The sequence below is a fragment of the Contarinia nasturtii genome, unplaced genomic scaffold (assembly GCF_009176525.2).
Source record: "Contarinia nasturtii isolate CC-2019 unplaced genomic scaffold, AAFC_CNas_1.1 Cnas_scaffold_3175, whole genome shotgun sequence".
Lineage (NCBI taxonomy): Eukaryota > Metazoa > Arthropoda > Insecta > Diptera > Cecidomyiidae > Contarinia > Contarinia nasturtii.
Window position 1 is genome coordinate 1,396,605 of NW_022200487.1, and position 18,710 is coordinate 1,415,314.

At 32.9% G+C, this 18,710-nt stretch overlaps 4 protein-coding genes across 8 annotated transcripts in view; 1 reads left to right on the top strand and 3 right to left on the bottom strand.

The window, feature by feature from the left end:
* LOC116349940 (high affinity cGMP-specific 3',5'-cyclic phosphodiesterase 9A) overlaps positions 1-8,801 on the bottom strand; it is a 121,447-nt gene extending 112,646 nt beyond the window's left edge. For 4 of the 5 annotated variants that reach the window (XM_031781613.1, XM_031781617.1, XM_031781620.1 and 1 more), the window contains exon 1: positions 7,384-8,801. The gene's annotated coding sequence lies outside the window, so the exon portion shown is untranslated. The remainder of the gene's footprint in view (positions 1-7,383) is intronic. The other variant, XM_031781621.1, reaches the window with a different exon arrangement.
* A 2,589-nt stretch (positions 8,802-11,390) lies between these two features.
* On the bottom strand, positions 11,391-14,487 carry LOC116349946 (G2/M phase-specific E3 ubiquitin-protein ligase-like). Its single transcript, XM_031781627.1, has 7 exons — positions 14,192-14,487; positions 13,854-13,955; positions 13,739-13,763; positions 13,273-13,642; positions 13,128-13,185; positions 12,701-13,047; positions 11,391-12,630 (listed from the first exon to the last, which is right to left on the bottom strand). Exons 1-7 carry the CDS (start codon positions 14,294-14,296, stop codon positions 11,712-11,714), a joined length of 1,926 nt encoding a protein of 641 aa, XP_031637487.1. The 5' UTR covers positions 14,297-14,487; the 3' UTR covers positions 11,391-11,711.
* A 344-nt stretch (positions 14,488-14,831) lies between these two features.
* On the top strand, positions 14,832-16,553 carry LOC116349879 (endoplasmic reticulum-Golgi intermediate compartment protein 2). The gene is made up of 6 exons (XM_031781507.1): positions 14,832-15,030; positions 15,108-15,263; positions 15,349-15,512; positions 15,589-15,904; positions 15,961-16,071; positions 16,157-16,553. The coding sequence occupies exons 1-6, from the start codon at positions 14,919-14,921 to the stop codon at positions 16,522-16,524; spliced, it is 1,227 nt and encodes a 408-aa protein (XP_031637367.1). The 5' UTR covers positions 14,832-14,918; the 3' UTR covers positions 16,525-16,553.
* LOC116349878 lies at positions 16,554-18,496 on the bottom strand. The gene is made up of 4 exons (XM_031781506.1): positions 18,405-18,496; positions 18,172-18,341; positions 17,891-18,096; positions 16,554-17,818 (listed from the first exon to the last, which is right to left on the bottom strand). The coding sequence occupies exons 1-4, from the start codon at positions 18,428-18,430 to the stop codon at positions 16,640-16,642; spliced, it is 1,581 nt and encodes a 526-aa protein (XP_031637366.1). The 5' UTR covers positions 18,431-18,496; the 3' UTR covers positions 16,554-16,639.
* Between the last annotated feature and the right edge of the window lie 214 nt (positions 18,497-18,710).

Here is an 18,710-nt window from a genome sequence, read left to right on the forward strand (position 1 = left end):
AAAGAAGAACAATAATCAAATCAGCAGCCGCAAAATAGTTTGCTTAGTGAAATACTTGATGCGCGCGCGAGCTTACAAACAAAGATAAAGTCTTATAAGTTGAAACAACAACGGTAATAAAAGTGGCAACATCAACAACAATGTAAATTATCCAGGCAATACTTGAAATCCTAAACTTGAGCATGGCGTCAAGGGAATCAAAGAACATATGAAGTTATTATACAGTTTATGTGGCCATTGGCATCTCTTGCAGGAAAGAAAATATACCATTGTTTGTAATGCCGGAATAAGTTTTAGCCGGATTCAATGAACGGAGACGGCAACCGAAGAACAAATATTGCGAAATAATGAATTATGTAGAGAAAATAATGTGGGATAATTGATTCAAGCGGTTGTTCACATCGTCATCATCGACATCGCCATATAACAAATGACTTTAAACGTGCAAAAACGGGTATCGATCTGAATTCGATGATTTATCTTTATGTGAACGTACTCAAGTTGTGTCGGAAGTCCGTGCTCGATTGGGAATTGTGGAAAAATGTCGACGAGTCGGTATGCAAATCCATAAAATTCTTCTGCTAGAGGTTCAATCAAATCGAATATATATAATACACACAATGTGTGTACATGAAAAAAAGATGAGATACGCATATATGTGTTGAAACATCGACATCGGAACACAAATAGAAACAACCACCTAATTCCGGTTTGGTTTGAACATATAAATTAAACAGCAATGTAGAAGCTATATACACGTTTTAGTCAATGTATGCATTGCAACGTGTACATCACCAGTGCAGTGCTTTCTTCTGTGTGCAATCTCTCTGGTTTTTCAGTTGGTGCCACTATTTGATTGGTAAGCCGCAAGTAACACTAAATAAAAACAACATGTGGAGACAAAAGAGTGCCAATAAACGGATGTTTGTGTGTAACTAAAAAGATGTAGCATCGAATGATATGCATATGGATATTTCTCTCTCTCCCTCCCTCTTTGTCAGCGACAAAAAAGACAGCGGTCCCGACGACAGGGCAATCGACGTGAACACAAAGTTTTTCTTATATTTACATGATTTGTATTTACAATTGTAATCATCATGTTTTTTTTTGCTTCGATTGCTCTTTACTTTTGCCATGATTTTTTGTTATGTAAATTCCTTCAGTGTTCAGTTTGTTTTGTTTTTGTTGATTTGTTTATTCATTTATCAATATATTCCGATAATTTTATATCAAAATCATTGATAAATACTTATAATTGCTAACTACTTTTTAAGAGAGTTTGCCGAGTGATAATATTATTTAGTGACATTCATATTCAATTCCTTGTGCACAAATCGCTAATTTTTTATTACTGATTTGTGTCTGATATTTACAATTGCATGTTTTCCTTGATTGAACACAACAATCGAATGAATCATCTTAGAAGTGGAAATCAAATTACAAACTTGCAAACTTCTTTCCCTCCACTATTATCATTTGGAGTGCGCAATTCATTGCAAATAAATTAAATGCAAACAAAATATTCTTCCCTTTTCTCTTCAATTCGCAAATGTTTCCCATTCCGGCACATTGAATGTGCCTGCGAGTGACATGTGAGCATTTTCTTCATGAGCAAGCAATTAAATAAAACATTTGAAATTAAATTGAAATTTCGAGGAATATATAAAAAAATGTTGAAGTTTCTATTAAAACTTTGTATTTTCACTAGTCTCGTCAACCCAACTCTCAGTGAATGCGAATGTCTTAAATACGTGGTCGATATTCTTTATTGCATACGCGAAGCCCAAAAGACCGGCAGTAATTTATATTCTCTCTTTTTTTGCATTTATTTATTTGCTCACATTCTACTTGAGTAGACCTCTTTGCAAACGTTAAAAGAACAACATATAAATAAAAGAAGTCATAAAGCAATTATAATTTATACTCAGGAAATAATCGCGTAAAAATACACAAAATACCACAATTGTGTCGAAGCGGTAGATCAGAGCTTTAGCTACGGCAGTAATTCATGTTGGAAATATTTCGTACGCCACCGCTCGCATCAATTACGTCAATGCATTTTTATTTCACAGAATCCGCATACAAATCGAGCCACATTCTCTCCTGTTTGCTTTTAAAGTTCTTTCTCTCTCTCCTGCAGTTGGCATCACATTGCTCACGGTTCAATATCCAACCGCAAATAATCTGTAATTTCTTGCCATTTTTTAACGAAATAGCAACAAATTCACAGAGAAAAACACATAACTGAGAGAAGCGGCAGCAAAACGGCTACAACCGTAAATTTGAATAATAAAAATTCAAGTTCGCTCTTGTTAATAGGCTATTAAACTGTGTGCGTGCACGAGCGTCTTCAGCAAAAACACAAAAAGGAACAGGACAGAAAGATTAAGTAACGTGTTGCCAATAAAAAATAAAACCGAAAATCCAAGGTCATTTAATTGTTCATACATATGTGACATTCAGAGGAGAGAAAACGAAATCGTCCAACCAAGCCACTTGCAACTGTTTAGCACAATGTAAACGAGTTTGCTTTTAAGCCGAAGAATTTTTTTGAAAAAATATGAGGAATATTTAAAACAAAGCATTCAACACTCTCCATGCCAGTTGATTTGTAATGAAAATATAATAAACAACTAACAGTAACAGAACTGTTTGCCTAATTTGAAATAAACGAAACATAAACTGTATCGTGTTAGCGGTTCTGACTCTTTGACTTTAGTAATAGCTATTGATATAAACACTCACTCATCGTATAATGTAGTGTACTGAAAATATATATGAAGAGTCATTATTTTTATTATTTCAATTTGTATTTCTTTATTATACAGCTCTTTTGTGCTATAACACGTTGTACAATGTTCACTTTGATGCATAATATATGTAATGCACATGGCTGCTTTAAAGGCAAAAAACAACAAATGACTAAAAGCCCATCTCGCACTTGCGCCACGTAAAAATATTAAATTTATATGTACTCTTTCTCGAAATGATAATTTATTCAACATTTAAAATGAATTACGGCGGAAATGTTCCATCGTTTATTTCTTGGCATAATGATTTTGAATTGAGATGTTTGACCATATTCGGTGTATGATAAACTTTAACAATTTATAAAAGTTAAGTATGTGTTCAAAGGTATGAATCGCTTCATTTTGTGTGTGAAGCTATGTAATAATCTTTAGACAAGATGTGAATAAACCACTTCAATGCAATTTTTTTCGTCTCGCTCGTCATTTCGCATAACGCATAACATAGTGGTCGTTCGTTTGCTTTGAACTTCACGAAACTTGTTTTTTTTTATAAATAAAGCAGTCAGGCGCTAACATTTATTTTCTGCGCATCGATTTCTAGTAAATTACAAACTTCACTGTTTCATATCGACATAAAAGACGCTGTCCTCCACTTTCGATACTCGAAACTATGTGTCTCGACTATTACGCACTTCTATGAAAATTTTGAAAAAAAGAAAACCTTGCCACACATGCAAATCACAAATCAGATTAATGTTATTGGATCGAACGAAGCATGCGCGTTCGCGTCGTGTAAGCTTGCGCAAAATATCTCGTGAGCCACATTGTAAAATCGAATAAAAACCGCAATAAATGACTGGCAATCGGTGAATTCTTTATCGTCAGCATAATGATGTTGTTCTTGTTGACATAATTTATCTCAATAACACTCGTGCCAATTTATAACAGACAATTTCAACAAATCGTGTTCACCAACCATAGTTGCAAACATCTCGTCTGGTTTTGTAATCGGAATGCTAATTTGACTTAGTTTCTGGCCGTTTATTTATTTAATGCACATATTAAATGTGGCAAACCGTTTTCGCTTGTGGTTTGCCGTAAATCAATCGAATTTTTTATTTATAAAAGGGAATGTGAAAGGATGAATACGGAGATTATAAGTTTATTTAATACGATTTGTTATTTTATCATATTCAACATGACGACAACAAAATTTCATCTGGCAGGTCAATATATATAGGGGTAATGGGGGCAGAGTGATACACGGGGCACACTGATACACCCCATTTTTTTAAACGGTAATACAAAATTTCAAACTGTTGTTGTATTAAAATCCGCTGTTAATAGGCACAAACTTGGCAAATACACACGCAATACGTCAGACCAACGAGAGTCGTCGTACAGTCAAGTTTGTGTTTTCGGCACATACCGTTTTTTTACACTTTAGAATCTCGATTTTTTTAAATTTCTTTACATATGCCAGGATTGAGGTGAATATAATTTGTTGCTATTAAAGCCTGCTTTCATTTAATAATAAGTGTTTTAAATTTTGTAATATTATGTATTTTCTTAGTATTTGTATGAGATTTCAACGCATTCTTTATTAAATTTGGTTGATTTTTAAACAAAATTCGAGGATCAGTAGACGTAGACTGAACGTGTTTGCACTATGTTTTGTATGTTTTCATAGTGATTCGCAGAAATGGTTCATCATTAGTTTTTTAGAAGCCATTACAAACTATTATGACGAATCTGACTCCTTTTTTTAAATTGAAGATAAGCTAAGCATGCCAGATTTTTTTTTATGTCAATCCGGTCCGGATTATCCGGGCGAATTTGCATTAAGTCCGGGCGAAATCCGGGCGATGCAACTCAAAATTGTTAACTGAAAATCCGGCCGAAATCCGGGCGGAATCCCTGCAAAATTAATTTTTTCAACCAAAACAAAAACATTTTCCTCAGAAAATTTTTGTAATATTTTTCGATTTCCACAAAAATGACTTGATTATCAATTTAAGTTCAATAAATGATGTTTCTATAGTTTTTGATAAGATGGATTTTTCGATATAAAAAATACAACAAACTCACACATTTAAAAAGAAAAAAATCCAAAATTACTGAAGTTTTCTGTTAAAAAATTGTCGAAAATTGTAAAAAATCCGGGCGAAATCCGGAATTTTTCCAGCATATCTGGTCATCCGGGCCGGGCGATTTTTCGTCCGGGTTTTGCCTCAAAAATTCGGGCGAGACCGGATTTATCCGGGCGATCTGGCATGCTTAAGATAAGCTCCCGATTGATTTTTTTTATTTTTGTCATTCATAGCAAAAAAATTACATTCATAACACTTTTTCTTCAACTCTTTTCAGACAGGCCAAATGTCAAATCACAAATGTCATTAGTTGTCCCTATCGAAATCTGCTGTCAAGCAAGTTATATATTAATTATTGTATTACATTTTGTTGGAGACTTATTTATTTAGAAATATATAAAAAGAATGTGAATGTGAACAAAAAAGATAAAAAAAATTAATATCGTGAGTCACGATTCGTGACGAATTATGTAATAAAATAAATATTATAATTCAATTACTCAGCGGCTAGTGTGATTTCATACGTCTATACCGCTGCAAAGCGGTACCAATATATACAAACACACAAAGGTCGACTCGCTTTGGATAACATTTCTATTTTTTACACCTAATGACGGCTCATCATTTTTGTTTTTATTTTATTAATAAAACTAAATTAAAATTGAAATTAAATTAAAAAATGTAAGTTTTTTTAAAAAAACTTTTTTACGAATGCGATTGCGTGGTTTTATTGTTCTGCTGTGCAGCAGCAGCAGGAATATATTGAGGTTAGGTGTCCTCCTGAGTCAATTTTATTGTATTATTTTTTTGTAGTTCTTTTATTTAATGCACGTTTGAAAAATTAACAAAAACCAAATTAGGAAAATTGATGTATTGTTTTATTTTATTTAAAATATTTTCATTTATAAGTTTCATCGTTGTTCCAAATTTTCTGATATTTGTATCAAATGTGGAACAAAAGAGTATCATATAGCGAACAGAAAATTTGAAACAACGATGAAACTTATAAATGAAAATATTTTAAATAAAATAAAACAATAAATCAATTTTCCTCATTTGTTTTTTGTTAATTTTTCAAACGTGCACTAAATAAACGAACAACAAAAAAATAATACAATAAAATTGACTCAGGAGGACACCTAACCTCCATATGTTCCTGCTGCTGCTGAACAGCAGAGCAATGAAACCACGCAATCGCATTCGTAGAAAAACTTACATTTTTTAAATAAAAAAACAAAAATAATGAGCCATCATTAGGTGTAAAAAATAGAAATGTTATCTAAAACGGGTCGACCTTTATGTGTTTGTATATATTGGTACCGCTTTGCAGCGGTATACGCGTATTCAAGCATACTTTCCGCTGAGTAATTGATAATATTTATTTTTTCACATAATTCGTCACGACATCGATTTTTTATCTTTTTTATTCACATTTCACATTGTTTTTTTTATATTTATATAATAAATAAATCCCGTACAAAATTCAATACAATAACTGTCAAGTGTGAATCCAATGTAAATAGTAATGACAATGCGACACCTACCGTAAAAATGCAAAAAGAAACTTAGTTGGTCTCCATTGTAGCATTTTTGTCCACCATGACAGCATCTTCGTTTTACTTGACCAATCACAGAGAAGCAAAACGAAGATGCTGTTATGGCGGACCAAAATGTTACAATTCCAAATAAGTTTCATTTTCTATTTTAACGGTAGGTGTCGCATTGGTATTACTTTTTACATTAGATTCTTGTTCAATTGAAATTATTGTTATTTTTAAACAAATAAATTTAAAATATAGAGAATTTTTATCATAAACGTAAGAAGAATATTTTATGATATGTTTCTTTTTTTTACTCGACCGTTCAAAAATTATGCATGTTGAATGAAGAGCTTATATATTGTCAAGCCAAAAAATGTATCATTGTGGAATGACATAGAGTGACATTTAAATCAGCGCCGTATATCGGATTAATTTCGCTTAGCAAAGGGGGAAACGTCGTACTCGCTCCTTTATCACTTCAAACTTTTGGCTCGTAGCGTAAACCACATCAACAATAAAAAAATCTAATGATGCAGAAAGTTGGGGTTTTCAATCCACTTTCAAACGATATTCAAATTTTTTCAATATCTTTTCATTTGGCTAAAATATTCACAATTGAAAAAAAGTGTATCAGTCTGCCCCCACCTCCCCTAATAATAATATATAATACCGTAGCATGTTTACGCTGTGTTTCTGCAATTTTTTTTGTTTACAAATCGGAGAACTGCGCACATGCTGCCTTTGAAATAATTCGTCTCACGAGCGGTTAAATTATGACACATGAAATAGGTTGGAAAGAGAGATCTTTAAGATTTGATGTACTGTGACAATTTGCATTTGTACACCGATTTCACTAATATTTATTTGGGAATATTGCTCAGCACGTCGAACAATAAAGATCATTTCATTAATTGCTTCACATCTACTAATGATTTTTATAATTCCGCCTAATTCAATCTTGAAATAGCGAATGAACAAAAGTAAACACTATCATATACTCACCTTGTTTTCAATGACTGCTGACGAGCTAGTTTGTGTTTTTACTCCCGTGTACTTCAGTTTTGATGCGTTTGCAATATTTCGTCGTTCCACTATCAGACTCTAATCACCATTATTTTATCAATATTCGTTCAAATTACGTAAACATTTTTTTTTTTTAAATGCTGATTCAATTGCACCGCGTAAGTTTTGGAACGCACTGTATTATCAAACCGAATGAAAATAAAGAAAAAAAATCCTAACAATTAACGTTCAAAATCGAATGTCTCGTACTATACACATTTTATTTAATGAGTTCTCTGTCTGTAAACATTGGCGGTGTTGTATTTGTCGTGTTTTTTTTTTCAGATGTTATCGTCTTGTTTAACAACACTTGTCACATAACGAAATAGTCGAGCCGCTATATCGTACAGTCAACTGTAAACGACTGATCGAGTCTTGTCAAACACCGAACAATAAAGAAGATATGTGTTTTGCCGCGATTCAGATTCAGTGTACTCACACATGAATGAAAATAGAAGGAACGCACAGAAATTCCGTTTAATTCTGAGAGAAAAAAACTATTCGCGAACAGTTCAACCGAACGAGAAAGAGAAATGGAAAATAGTGCGAGAATTTTTGAAATGTGTATCGCGCCGATTTGTGATTCTTTTTCATGCGTTTATTTAATGCATCGCACAAAGACTGCTCGCGTCAACGACTCATCTCCTTCGTCACGTTTATCACAATTTCAATTACTTCTAGCTCAACAGACTCAGATTGACGAGTTGAACGTTATTTTCTTTCTTCTTCTTTTCCTTCTTATTCGATCGGTTCAATTGAAACACGGAATGCATGCACTACGTCACAACAAAACTGATTAGAAAATCCATCTAAGCAGAAACTGTGCACAAATTTATATATGAATAATATAAAAAAAGTACGAGAGAAAAATAGCAGACTATTTGAGTCAAAGTCTAAAAATGACGACTTAGTGTCGCTATGAATTTAATATTGCTCACGCACAGACCGTTAAACCATATCCACACATGTCCGCGAATACATTCACTGGTTGCACGACAGACACACTACTATATTTAGTTTTATCCGATTTTTCTCTCCTTTTCTTATTTTTCTTTGCCTACTTATATTCCATGTCAAAAAATTAAGTATCGTTGAACCTTTCAGATTTAATATCGATGAGTATTGTAGGTGGAAAAGTTCTCACGAAATCCAAATTAAATGAAAAAAAAAACTCACGAATTGTCCTTTGACTTAAACACAATGCCAATTTTTTTCAAATCAAATAATTTTCTTTTCATGTCAAACATTCCTATGATTCACTTTCATCGCGTGAAGTACACACACTGTATTATAACTGTAGTTCATTGACGCGCTTCTACACACACGCATCAGATATGTACTGTCTGATTGATTTTTAATCAATGACCATGAACGAAATTTGTTTCTATTGTCAACAGTTTTTTTTTACAATAAACTATTCAAAAATGTCACATTCATACACTCTTGATTTCTGCAATAAAATTGTAAATATAATGAATTTCACGCCACTGTTTGAATACTAGGATTGCATAATTTTTTCTTATTTTTATTTATCAATCAATTTGTGTTAAATTGAAAATGAAAAAGAATATAAAAAACGTTATTTATACGAGGTCCATGGATAGCGATTTTGAATGCTATTCGATATTGCTATTTGACGCAAATATAAAGTAAAATAAAATAACAACCGCATAGAGGGTCTAAATTCATTAATTGATTATCATGTCAATAAAACACGGCTAATGTTTCACACAATTAAACAAGATTCATTAAATGAAATTGAAAAAGAAAACAATTAATTTTCGCTTAGAGAAATAATTAGTTCAATTTATTTTCTCATCGCAAATATTTAACAACACAAAACAAAACGCGCGCAAAATGTATATTATATATCGCTCAAAATAAAGTCGTAAAGAAAAAAAGGCACGATCGAAAAAAGTTTTTTTTTTTTCAAAATGTAAACAAATTTTGCTGTGCCAAAATCAAAACACTATTCCTTTCGGTTTCGCAGCTGAAGGTTCATATTATTGTGAGCTCAGGATGTGACTAACGACACGCAGATATCAAACTAAACTGTGGAACGAGATAGAATGATCAACAACCAAACAAAAATAATAACAGCAACAACAACAACAACGACAACAACAAAAAAATCAGTAATACTATAAGTGGTCTGTGTTCGTCGTGAGCTATATGGAAACGAAGCAAAAAAAAATGTATATATATCAGAATGGAATAAAAGAGAGTGAAAAATACAGGCCGCCTATATGAACTAAGCCATGTCAAATGGGGACTGTTGAAAAGATAGAGACAGAAAACGTACATATGTGATCGCGCCAGCGATAACAACAAGGCATACAGTATGTACAATGTATAATATTGGAGAATTTATAATGTGTTTCATGCATACTCACATACATTTGCGATAATTTTGAGTACGAGACGTAAACGCGTGCGGTGATTATATTGGGGCATACACTCCACACTCACGGACCAAACGCGGTTGGTTGTTTTTTTTACATGCATGTGATTTCGACCGGCCATATCACGTTATCGCATCGGATGACAAACTCAATTCCTATATGTGTGGTTCTTTTGATATTGATTTCTTTTCTTTTTTTGGTTGTTTTCCATGTGCCTCTTTGTATATGTGTTGTGTATTGGTCGCCTTAATTCGTCACTGAATCGTCTGTTAAATCATAATTCAGATCCACACATGAAAGCAAAATTCTTAACTGTAAATGTCGTATATAAAACGAATTTTTCGTGCGCTAAAGACCTCAATTGATACAGTATGGGTATATCAAGTAATTGCAGGCTCAATCTGTTCCGATTATAACATTTTTTTTTGGTCGATATTTGCTTTTTCGGACTGTGTAGACGCAAAAAATGGACACTCACAAGCATGCCCATTTCTTATCACCAACTACAATACATAATGATTGACTGACTTTGAACGTCAGCGGTAGATAATAATTATATTCATTTCGGACAATGATATTATTGTTTGTATTTTTCTTTTTTTTTAAATCATTCTTTCGTTCAAGCGTTCTTATCATTGGTTCTTATTCTTCTTTTTTCTGTTAAAATACATGCATTCGGTTCATTCACATCAATAGCGAGACGGATTATGAGCAGTTCAAGTTATTTGCATACACAAACTGATACAATCTCACACAAACAAAGCAATCCAATCACTTTAATTAAATACATACTCACATTTAAATCACTTTAATATCTCATGCATTTAATTCATATTTATTTATTTATTTAATCATATCTTTTTTTGTTTGTTATTGTTCGTCGAGTATTTCTTATGTAGGTAGACAACAGAGTGTTTTGGCGGAACACTTTGAATGTAAACATTGATTGTGCGTATGTATGTGATTTGAATGGAAATGGGCCAACTTAACTTCAATTCAATTGGAGATGAAGTAATTTCTTATCAGCACAGCAACTGACCCATTGTATTGTTAATTTCAATGATTTGATAATAATCGGTGTAATCTGCAATGATCCAACTAAATCAAATGACATAATCTTCATGCTTTATACTCCACTTGTTTAGAAGGAACTTATTTTTCAATAAATTTAACACTACAAGCATTTGATTTTATTGCTGTTTTTTAATGATCCAACAATTCATACTGACAAATCGGAAAATATTTAATTGCAAACAATTTATTTTTCAAACTAACTTTGATTTGATTTAAGCTGGTCCGGTAAATCTGAAAGTGTTTACATTGCAAATACTTTTGCATGCATCCGAACGAACCATTGTGCATTTATTTATTCATTTAAACAAGTTTTATAATTTTGATTTGTTTCAACAATAATTTATCGGTTAAATTGTGCCGGAAGAAATTCTTTCAGGAAATTGAATATGTTGACATAAATTTTAAAATAATATCAAAAAGATTTTGTATATGGTTTATATAACAGAGTTTAAATTTTAATTTCATTTAATATTTCTTTTTTTTAACCCGCTTTATTCATTTAGTCTTTTTTTAAAGACAATACTAGAATTTAGTATTGCTGCAACATTTTAAATTTCATGCTCTGATAAAGGTATACCTTTTTATAAAATTAGAAAAAAAAAACATTCTTTATTTAAACAAAAAAAGTCGGATAAAAACTTGTGCAATAAACGAATGCGAATTCGCAAAAGTTTTTACCATGCTCTTCAAAAAATGTACTTATTTTAAAAGTGCACTTCATTTCGACATGCTAGTGAATTTTTAAATATTTCAAGTGGTACATGCCCACACAATTGTTTTTCATGCGACATTTCAATTAGTTTGGTTTGACTGCTTTTTGAAGAAGTGTATAATAGTTGATTGATTTGGTGCCAGTTCTAACTGAGCGCGTGGTTTTTTCGGGGATTTTTTCCGGATTTTACGTGGAACTGGTTCCTCATCCGATGACGTTGTATCGCGGAAATATGACGAAACAGTGTGTTGTTTTCTCTTAGCCGGACTTTGTTTTACGTAATTGGTTACGGTTTGATTTTCGTATGGACTCAGATTATCACCAATTTCCATTTGATTAGAAGCAGTAAAATTATCGTGTGGCTCATCAGTGCTCGAGAATCTTGGATGTGACTGTATGCTTAACTTGTCAGGTTTAATGTTATCATCCGCTGAAGATTCGATTCTTGAAAATGGTCGAACAACTGCAATAGATTTGGATGGTCGTTCATTTTCCTTGTCAATCATTTGTTCATCGGGAGTGTCGAAAAACGTCTGAATTTTCGAGTTTGTTGGTTTAATATGATTATCATCCTCACTGCTAGAAAGCTGACGAACTCTCAAGCCAGCTGACACCTGTTTACATGATTGTTCATGTGAAGAATCTTCTGTTATTGTGAGATTGGATGATGGTATGTCCTTCGAATTATCATTTATGTCAATAAAAATCAGGTCTTCATCATCATCTGAATCAAAAAATTGATTTCGTGGCAAAATGCGAGTGCGTTTTGCTGGTTTCGGTGTAAGATCCCTTTCATCATCACTATCTGAATCGAAGCCGCTGGGTGCTGATCTTTTATTTTGGATGTTGATTACACTTTCATCACTGGAACTTGTTTGAATATCGCTGAAGCTGTCATTTGTTTGTCTGCCATCATTTGAATCTGTTATATCGGATTTACTACTAGACGGTTCGAGCTTGAAACCCAAATCTTTTGCTGTCAAACGTCTTAGGCAAATACTGAATAAAAAAAAGAAGAAATAAAAGTAAATAAAAAATGTAATAAAATTTTAAATTCACCGTAATATACCTGAATTCTCGCAGCTTATACTTGGCGATCAACATCCTATCAATTGACGAAAATGATCCAAAACGTTCTTCAGTATCGCTTTCAATTTCCACGATATCATTGTGCCTCTTTTGAGTTTGTGTTTTCAATAAATTGGCAGCATTCTCTTGGCGCACCTTTTCAATCGCTGTACATTCATCGCACAAGAAATCTTTTCCGGTAAAACAGCCCAAATGAATAGCATGTGAGCCACAATGATCGCAATAAAGCATTGAATATTTATTTTTTTCTGAGTCAACGAGATACTTTCGACCTTTTGGACATCTGCAGATTTCAGCTTCACACTCATTCGTTGGCCGTTCTGAATGCTGCGTAATAAACAAAAATTATAAGATTCTTCAATCAATTTAATTTCAACGTTGTTCAATGTTCATATTGCATTCCATACATGTTCGAAACCATAAAAACTATTCGGACCGTTTTCATCGCCCTCCCATTTTGCATCTCTGTATCAAAATACAAAATTCAAAATTAAAGCATTCATTTTTACTTTAGCAATAACAAAGTTGCGTTCAGATTAGTTTATCCTTTACCTATCTGGAATAAAAACGCCGCGTCGTGTGATCCATTCTCGAAACGTATCCGAATCCTTGCAAAGTGGACATTTTAAGAAGTATCCGGATGTTTGAGCATACTGTTGCAAACATAATTTATGACACCAAGAATTTTTATTGCAACATGGTAATGGAATCGATCGAACTGGATTATATTCACCCATTTCCTCGTAACAAATTGTGCATAAGTCACTTGGTTTGTGTGCATTTTTTGGTTTCTTTATATTGTGATGTGCATCACAATACGATTGAAATGGGTCTTGGAATTCAAAACGACAGTCATTTTGTAGTGCACATGGTAAATGGAACGAATGCCGACACGACTTCTTACAACAACCAATTGTTGCTCCTTTTTCATGAAATAAATAGTCAAATAAAAACAAGAAATAATATTGTTTAGTATTAATTTCAAAGAAAGAAACATATCAATTGATTGATTTCTTACCATTTGAATGGCAGTAGTGGCAGAACTGAAAATAATTTTGTCATAACCTCACATTAGTTGTATTTTTAAGGACGAGCAAAAAATTTACAAAATCAAGAAAAATATTGAAACTTACAAGTTTTTTGGTTCTAGAGACTTCCCGCTTGATATCTATTGGTAAAAATCCTATTATTCCTTCATCGTCATTGCCGTTCTGCACCAAGTTGGATGTTAACAGCTGAAATGAAATGTTTAATTTTTACACATTGGTTCACACACTCTTCCTTCTGATCAGATGTGAAAGTAAGTTACACTTATGTAAACAATCGACAAAATAATTTCGAAAATAACAAAATCTCATGAATATATAGAACGTACGCTCTCTTGGATGATCACCACCCATTGCTTATATGTTGCTTTATATCAAAACTACCCAATTAAAAGATTTCCAAAGAATGTGCGATATTCACTTACCAAACAATATAAATGTGCTGTTACATCTTCACAAGTAATTTTTTCGCCAAATTGAAGGCTATCATCGGTAGGGTGTTTGCACAAAATACACACTTTATCCGACATTTTCACTACACCTTAGAATACAATCCAAACAATTGAGCGAGCATTACATTTAAAACGAAATTTCAATTATTAAAATGTTCATAAATCAATTTGATGGTTTAATTTTGAAGACTTTTAAATTTGACAAAATTTTCATGAAATACTCGACGCTTTAAATCTCTGAAATCCAACAGCTGCATAAAAAAGGCGGAATTTGCTTATTATGACTTTTGGTGGCATTCGTTTACCTTGTTTGTTATTTGAAGTAAATGAGTTAGTTTAATGCGACTTTTTAACGGTAGACATTTAAAGACCAAAACCATTTAGTTAGCGATTCGTTTGTAGTTTTTCCAGAATTTTATTTTCGAACCTTGAAGATATATATTTTATTAAAGAAAATAAGTGCATGTAAAGTAATTATAAAAATAAAATATATTAATTTTTTATTTTCTTTGACATTCAAAAACTTCAACACATTGAACGACTCCATTTCGTAAATTCACCACAACTCAAACTCACCCCATTATTTTGACGTTTATATGCCAATGACATTGGAACGATACAAGTGTAGTTTGGTGCTGATAACACTACAGCAAATTCAGTTGATTTATGTGATTTTTATGAATTACAATTCACATAAAAAATGACTCTGCGTCAACGATTCTCAAAAGATCCACTGAAAGTTGTGCGGCAACTAGATGCATTTCCAAAAGTGTCCGTTGAATGTCAGCAGAGTTCGAGGATTGGAGGAACACGTAAGCAAAACAAATACACAATCATAACATTCAAAACACATTTAGCGATCAATATAAATTATTTCTTTATAATTTAGTTTCCATCATATCGCGAGCTCTAATTATTTATCTCATATTCAATGAGACAATGTACTATATGGATAGTAAGTTGGTGTTTAGATTCAAGCCTGACACTGATATGGATACAAAACTGAAAATACACATCGACATCACCGTTGCTACGCCATGTTCAAGTTAGTTTCACAATACGTCACCAAAATAATTATCGGTTGGTAAAATGTGTATAAACATTTCAATGGATATGATATATTTTTGTAGATATTGGTGCTGACATTTTGGATTCGACCAATCAAAATGTGTTTTCTTTCGGACTTTTGGAGGAGCAAGATACATGGTGGGAACTTGACCTGGAGCAAAGAACTTACTTTGATTACACACAGCATTTAAATGCCTATTTACGTGAAGAATACCATTCGTTGAATGTAATTTGATAATAATTTTTTGGATACACTTGTGTCGGCATAACGATTTGAAATAACTAATTTCTTTTATCTGCAGAGTTTAATTTTCAAAGACATGTTACACAAAGGCAGTCACAAAACTGCGTACAATTTACCAGAACGCACAATCAAACCCAATAAACCGTTTGATGCATGTCGAGTTCACGGTTCGCTCACATTGAACAAAGTAGCTGGAAACTTTCATATTACCGGCGGAAAGTCAATCCATTTCGCCAGTGGTCACATTCATATACAAAATTTCTTTGATGAAGTCCCCTTGAACTTTTCACATCGCATCAATAGATTTAGTTTTGGTGATTCCACATCGGGCATTGTTCATCCGTTGGAAGGCGATGAAAAGATTTTGACAGATAGTGAGTAATCTAGAGTATTTTTTACGTATTTATTCATCATTTTAAGTTAATTAAAGGTTCAACACAAGCACAATATTTTATTGAGGTCGTGCCAACAGACATTTATTCGTTTATGTCACATGTAAAAACGTATCAATACTCTGTTAAGGAGAATATTCGACCCATAAGTAAGTTCAACTTTTTGCCGATTTCCACTTGAATGGCCACGAATCTTGAATTACATCTTGAATTAATGTCATTTTATTATTTTAGATCATTCCAAAGGTGCACATGGGATGCCGGGTCTTTATTTCAAATACGATGTATCTGCCTTGAAAGTGATTGTGAGACAAGATCATGAAAATTTTATGCACTTTTTAATACGTTTAAGTTCAGTGATTGCTGGCATCATAGTATCAGTAGGCTATTTGAACTCTCTCATCCAGCTTATAACTGATTTTTTCATAAGCAAAGTATCGCCGCAAACATACCAACAATTGCACAATTCAAATTTAAATCCAATCATCGTTGATGAGAAGCCACAGTCAAACTGGCAACAGCCACAACAACCAAATAATCTAATATCGAATGCAAATCAAATGGTTGATACGAATAATTTCAATTTTGCTGTAAAGCAATAATTATAGCAATAAATGTTATTAGAATATTAGAACTGAAATTTTTTATTGTATAAACATGTGAAAATTAATTAATTTAATAAAGAAAACCATGAAATACATTTTACAAAATCACAGTTCACATATAAGTGCTGCCGAGCGTGTGGATTCGTGAAACACGAGGCGGTAGAGTTTTCTTCTCTATATTCTTGTTAAATAGATCACGGCATCGGCGAAGTGGCAATGACTTTGTCTCCGGTAGTTTGGCAAATAAGATTATTGTCAAAAGTAGGACAATGAATGGCGTTGCCAAAAGTAAAATTTGTAGGGAAAGTTTTTCACCGCGTAGCAATAGAATTGCAATGGTTCCTTGTGTAATATACTCAAAACACGTAACAATCGTAAGCGATCCGTTTCGTTGCGATAATGGAAACGCTTCAGCTGCATAAATTGGTTGAACTGGTTCAATTCCAAGTGCAGCAAAAATGTGTATACCAAATATAATGATCGTAAATAAATCTCCGCGAATTTGAATCCAGTCCATTGCCTGTACACCAAATGGTATCAATAATATACCGCTTCCAAGTCCTGATGTCAGTAAAAGACTTTTTCTACCTAGTTTATCGATAGAATAATGTGGAATTGTTAAAATTAGGAGACGTACAAACATTAGCACAATGTGCATAACGTAATTTAGGTCCGTAGATATTGAAATCGCTGATAAGATGAATAAATACATATTAGCTGTCAACACATGCAATAAACGAAGCAAGATAATCCAAAGTAATGTCATGCCATTGCCATTGTTTAACACTTTTTGAAAGCCACAACTCTGCTCTTCGTCCTCATTGTAGTCTTCTAAGAGCATTAGTTTTCTCTCATCGATTTCATATTGAATAACTGTGCTTTCGATCTTTCCGCTGCGTGATTTGTCAAGCACATTTCGGGCTTCAGTTTCCAATTGTAATTTAAGTAGACGTGTTACTGGTTCGAATGTTAAAAATCGTGTCATTATTATTGTTGCAATGGGAAAAGCAATCAATACAACGCAAAATATTATTCGCATGTATGTCAATTCTTTCCACGAATGGTCGCTAAACGCGACCCCGACTATAAGTCCCAACAAATTTGATTGGGCAAATAAAGTGGCCATGTATCCACGAACGGTTTTCATTGAATTGTCCGCTATTTGTGTAATCAACGGAATGTAAATAAATCCATAAGATACTCCAGCCAATAGCCGCGAAACAGCGAATGATACGATATGTTTCCAGAACATAAATGCACACGATATTAACAAAACAACGCCGATAACATACTAGTTTTAACAGAAAATGAGAGATAAGGCTTCAATTAGTCATCGAAAATGTATTCGAAATAAATGTCTCACATTTGTCTTGCGTGCCGGCCATGTGTATTGATAAAATCCTACTAAAATACTACCAACGCAAGCACCTAAAAAGTACAACGCTATCGTCACACAATCAGTTATATCATAGTGATTGTTTCCATCATAAATATCACTCAATTTGTTGAATAAATCAACGTAATAGAAGTTACTGTTTAAGATTATGGCACAAGTACAAATACTAAAACCTAAAATAGTATACAAATAGTGTCATTAAATGAAGTCAACACATAAATATTTATCGTATTTTGTTTTGTACAAACCAGGTAAAAGTGAATAAAATTGTTTTCGCATTGCTCGCAAAATATACATCCAACTATGGCCTGTTGTTTGAACGGTTGTGGCGATGCTTACCACTGATCCTCTTTGCAAGTCTGAACCACGTTGAACATTTGCGAACAACGAACCTCTTCGTGGTGCAGGATGGGAAAATCTAAAATAGTGCAAAGGATATTTCTATATTGAGCACATAATTGTGTTAAATATAATAAAAAACCTTCGGAAGCCCGAAAGTTCAGCCATAATACAAATATCTTATATATTATTTCTATTGTGTCAACAAATCGTTAAAGTATCATTGGCGAAGTTTTATATTGAACTGGTTTGAACAGTTTTTTTCAAATTGACGATCACCAATGAAATATGTTACGTATTTTATCTGTGCAAATGATAAGATATCAAAATGCAAATGTAATCAATCGGCTCTATTCTATTAACACTAGGAAATATTATTTGTCAAAAAAATAAAACAAATTGAGCTCATTTCATAGATTTTAGTGTTGATATAATATTCTCATACTTA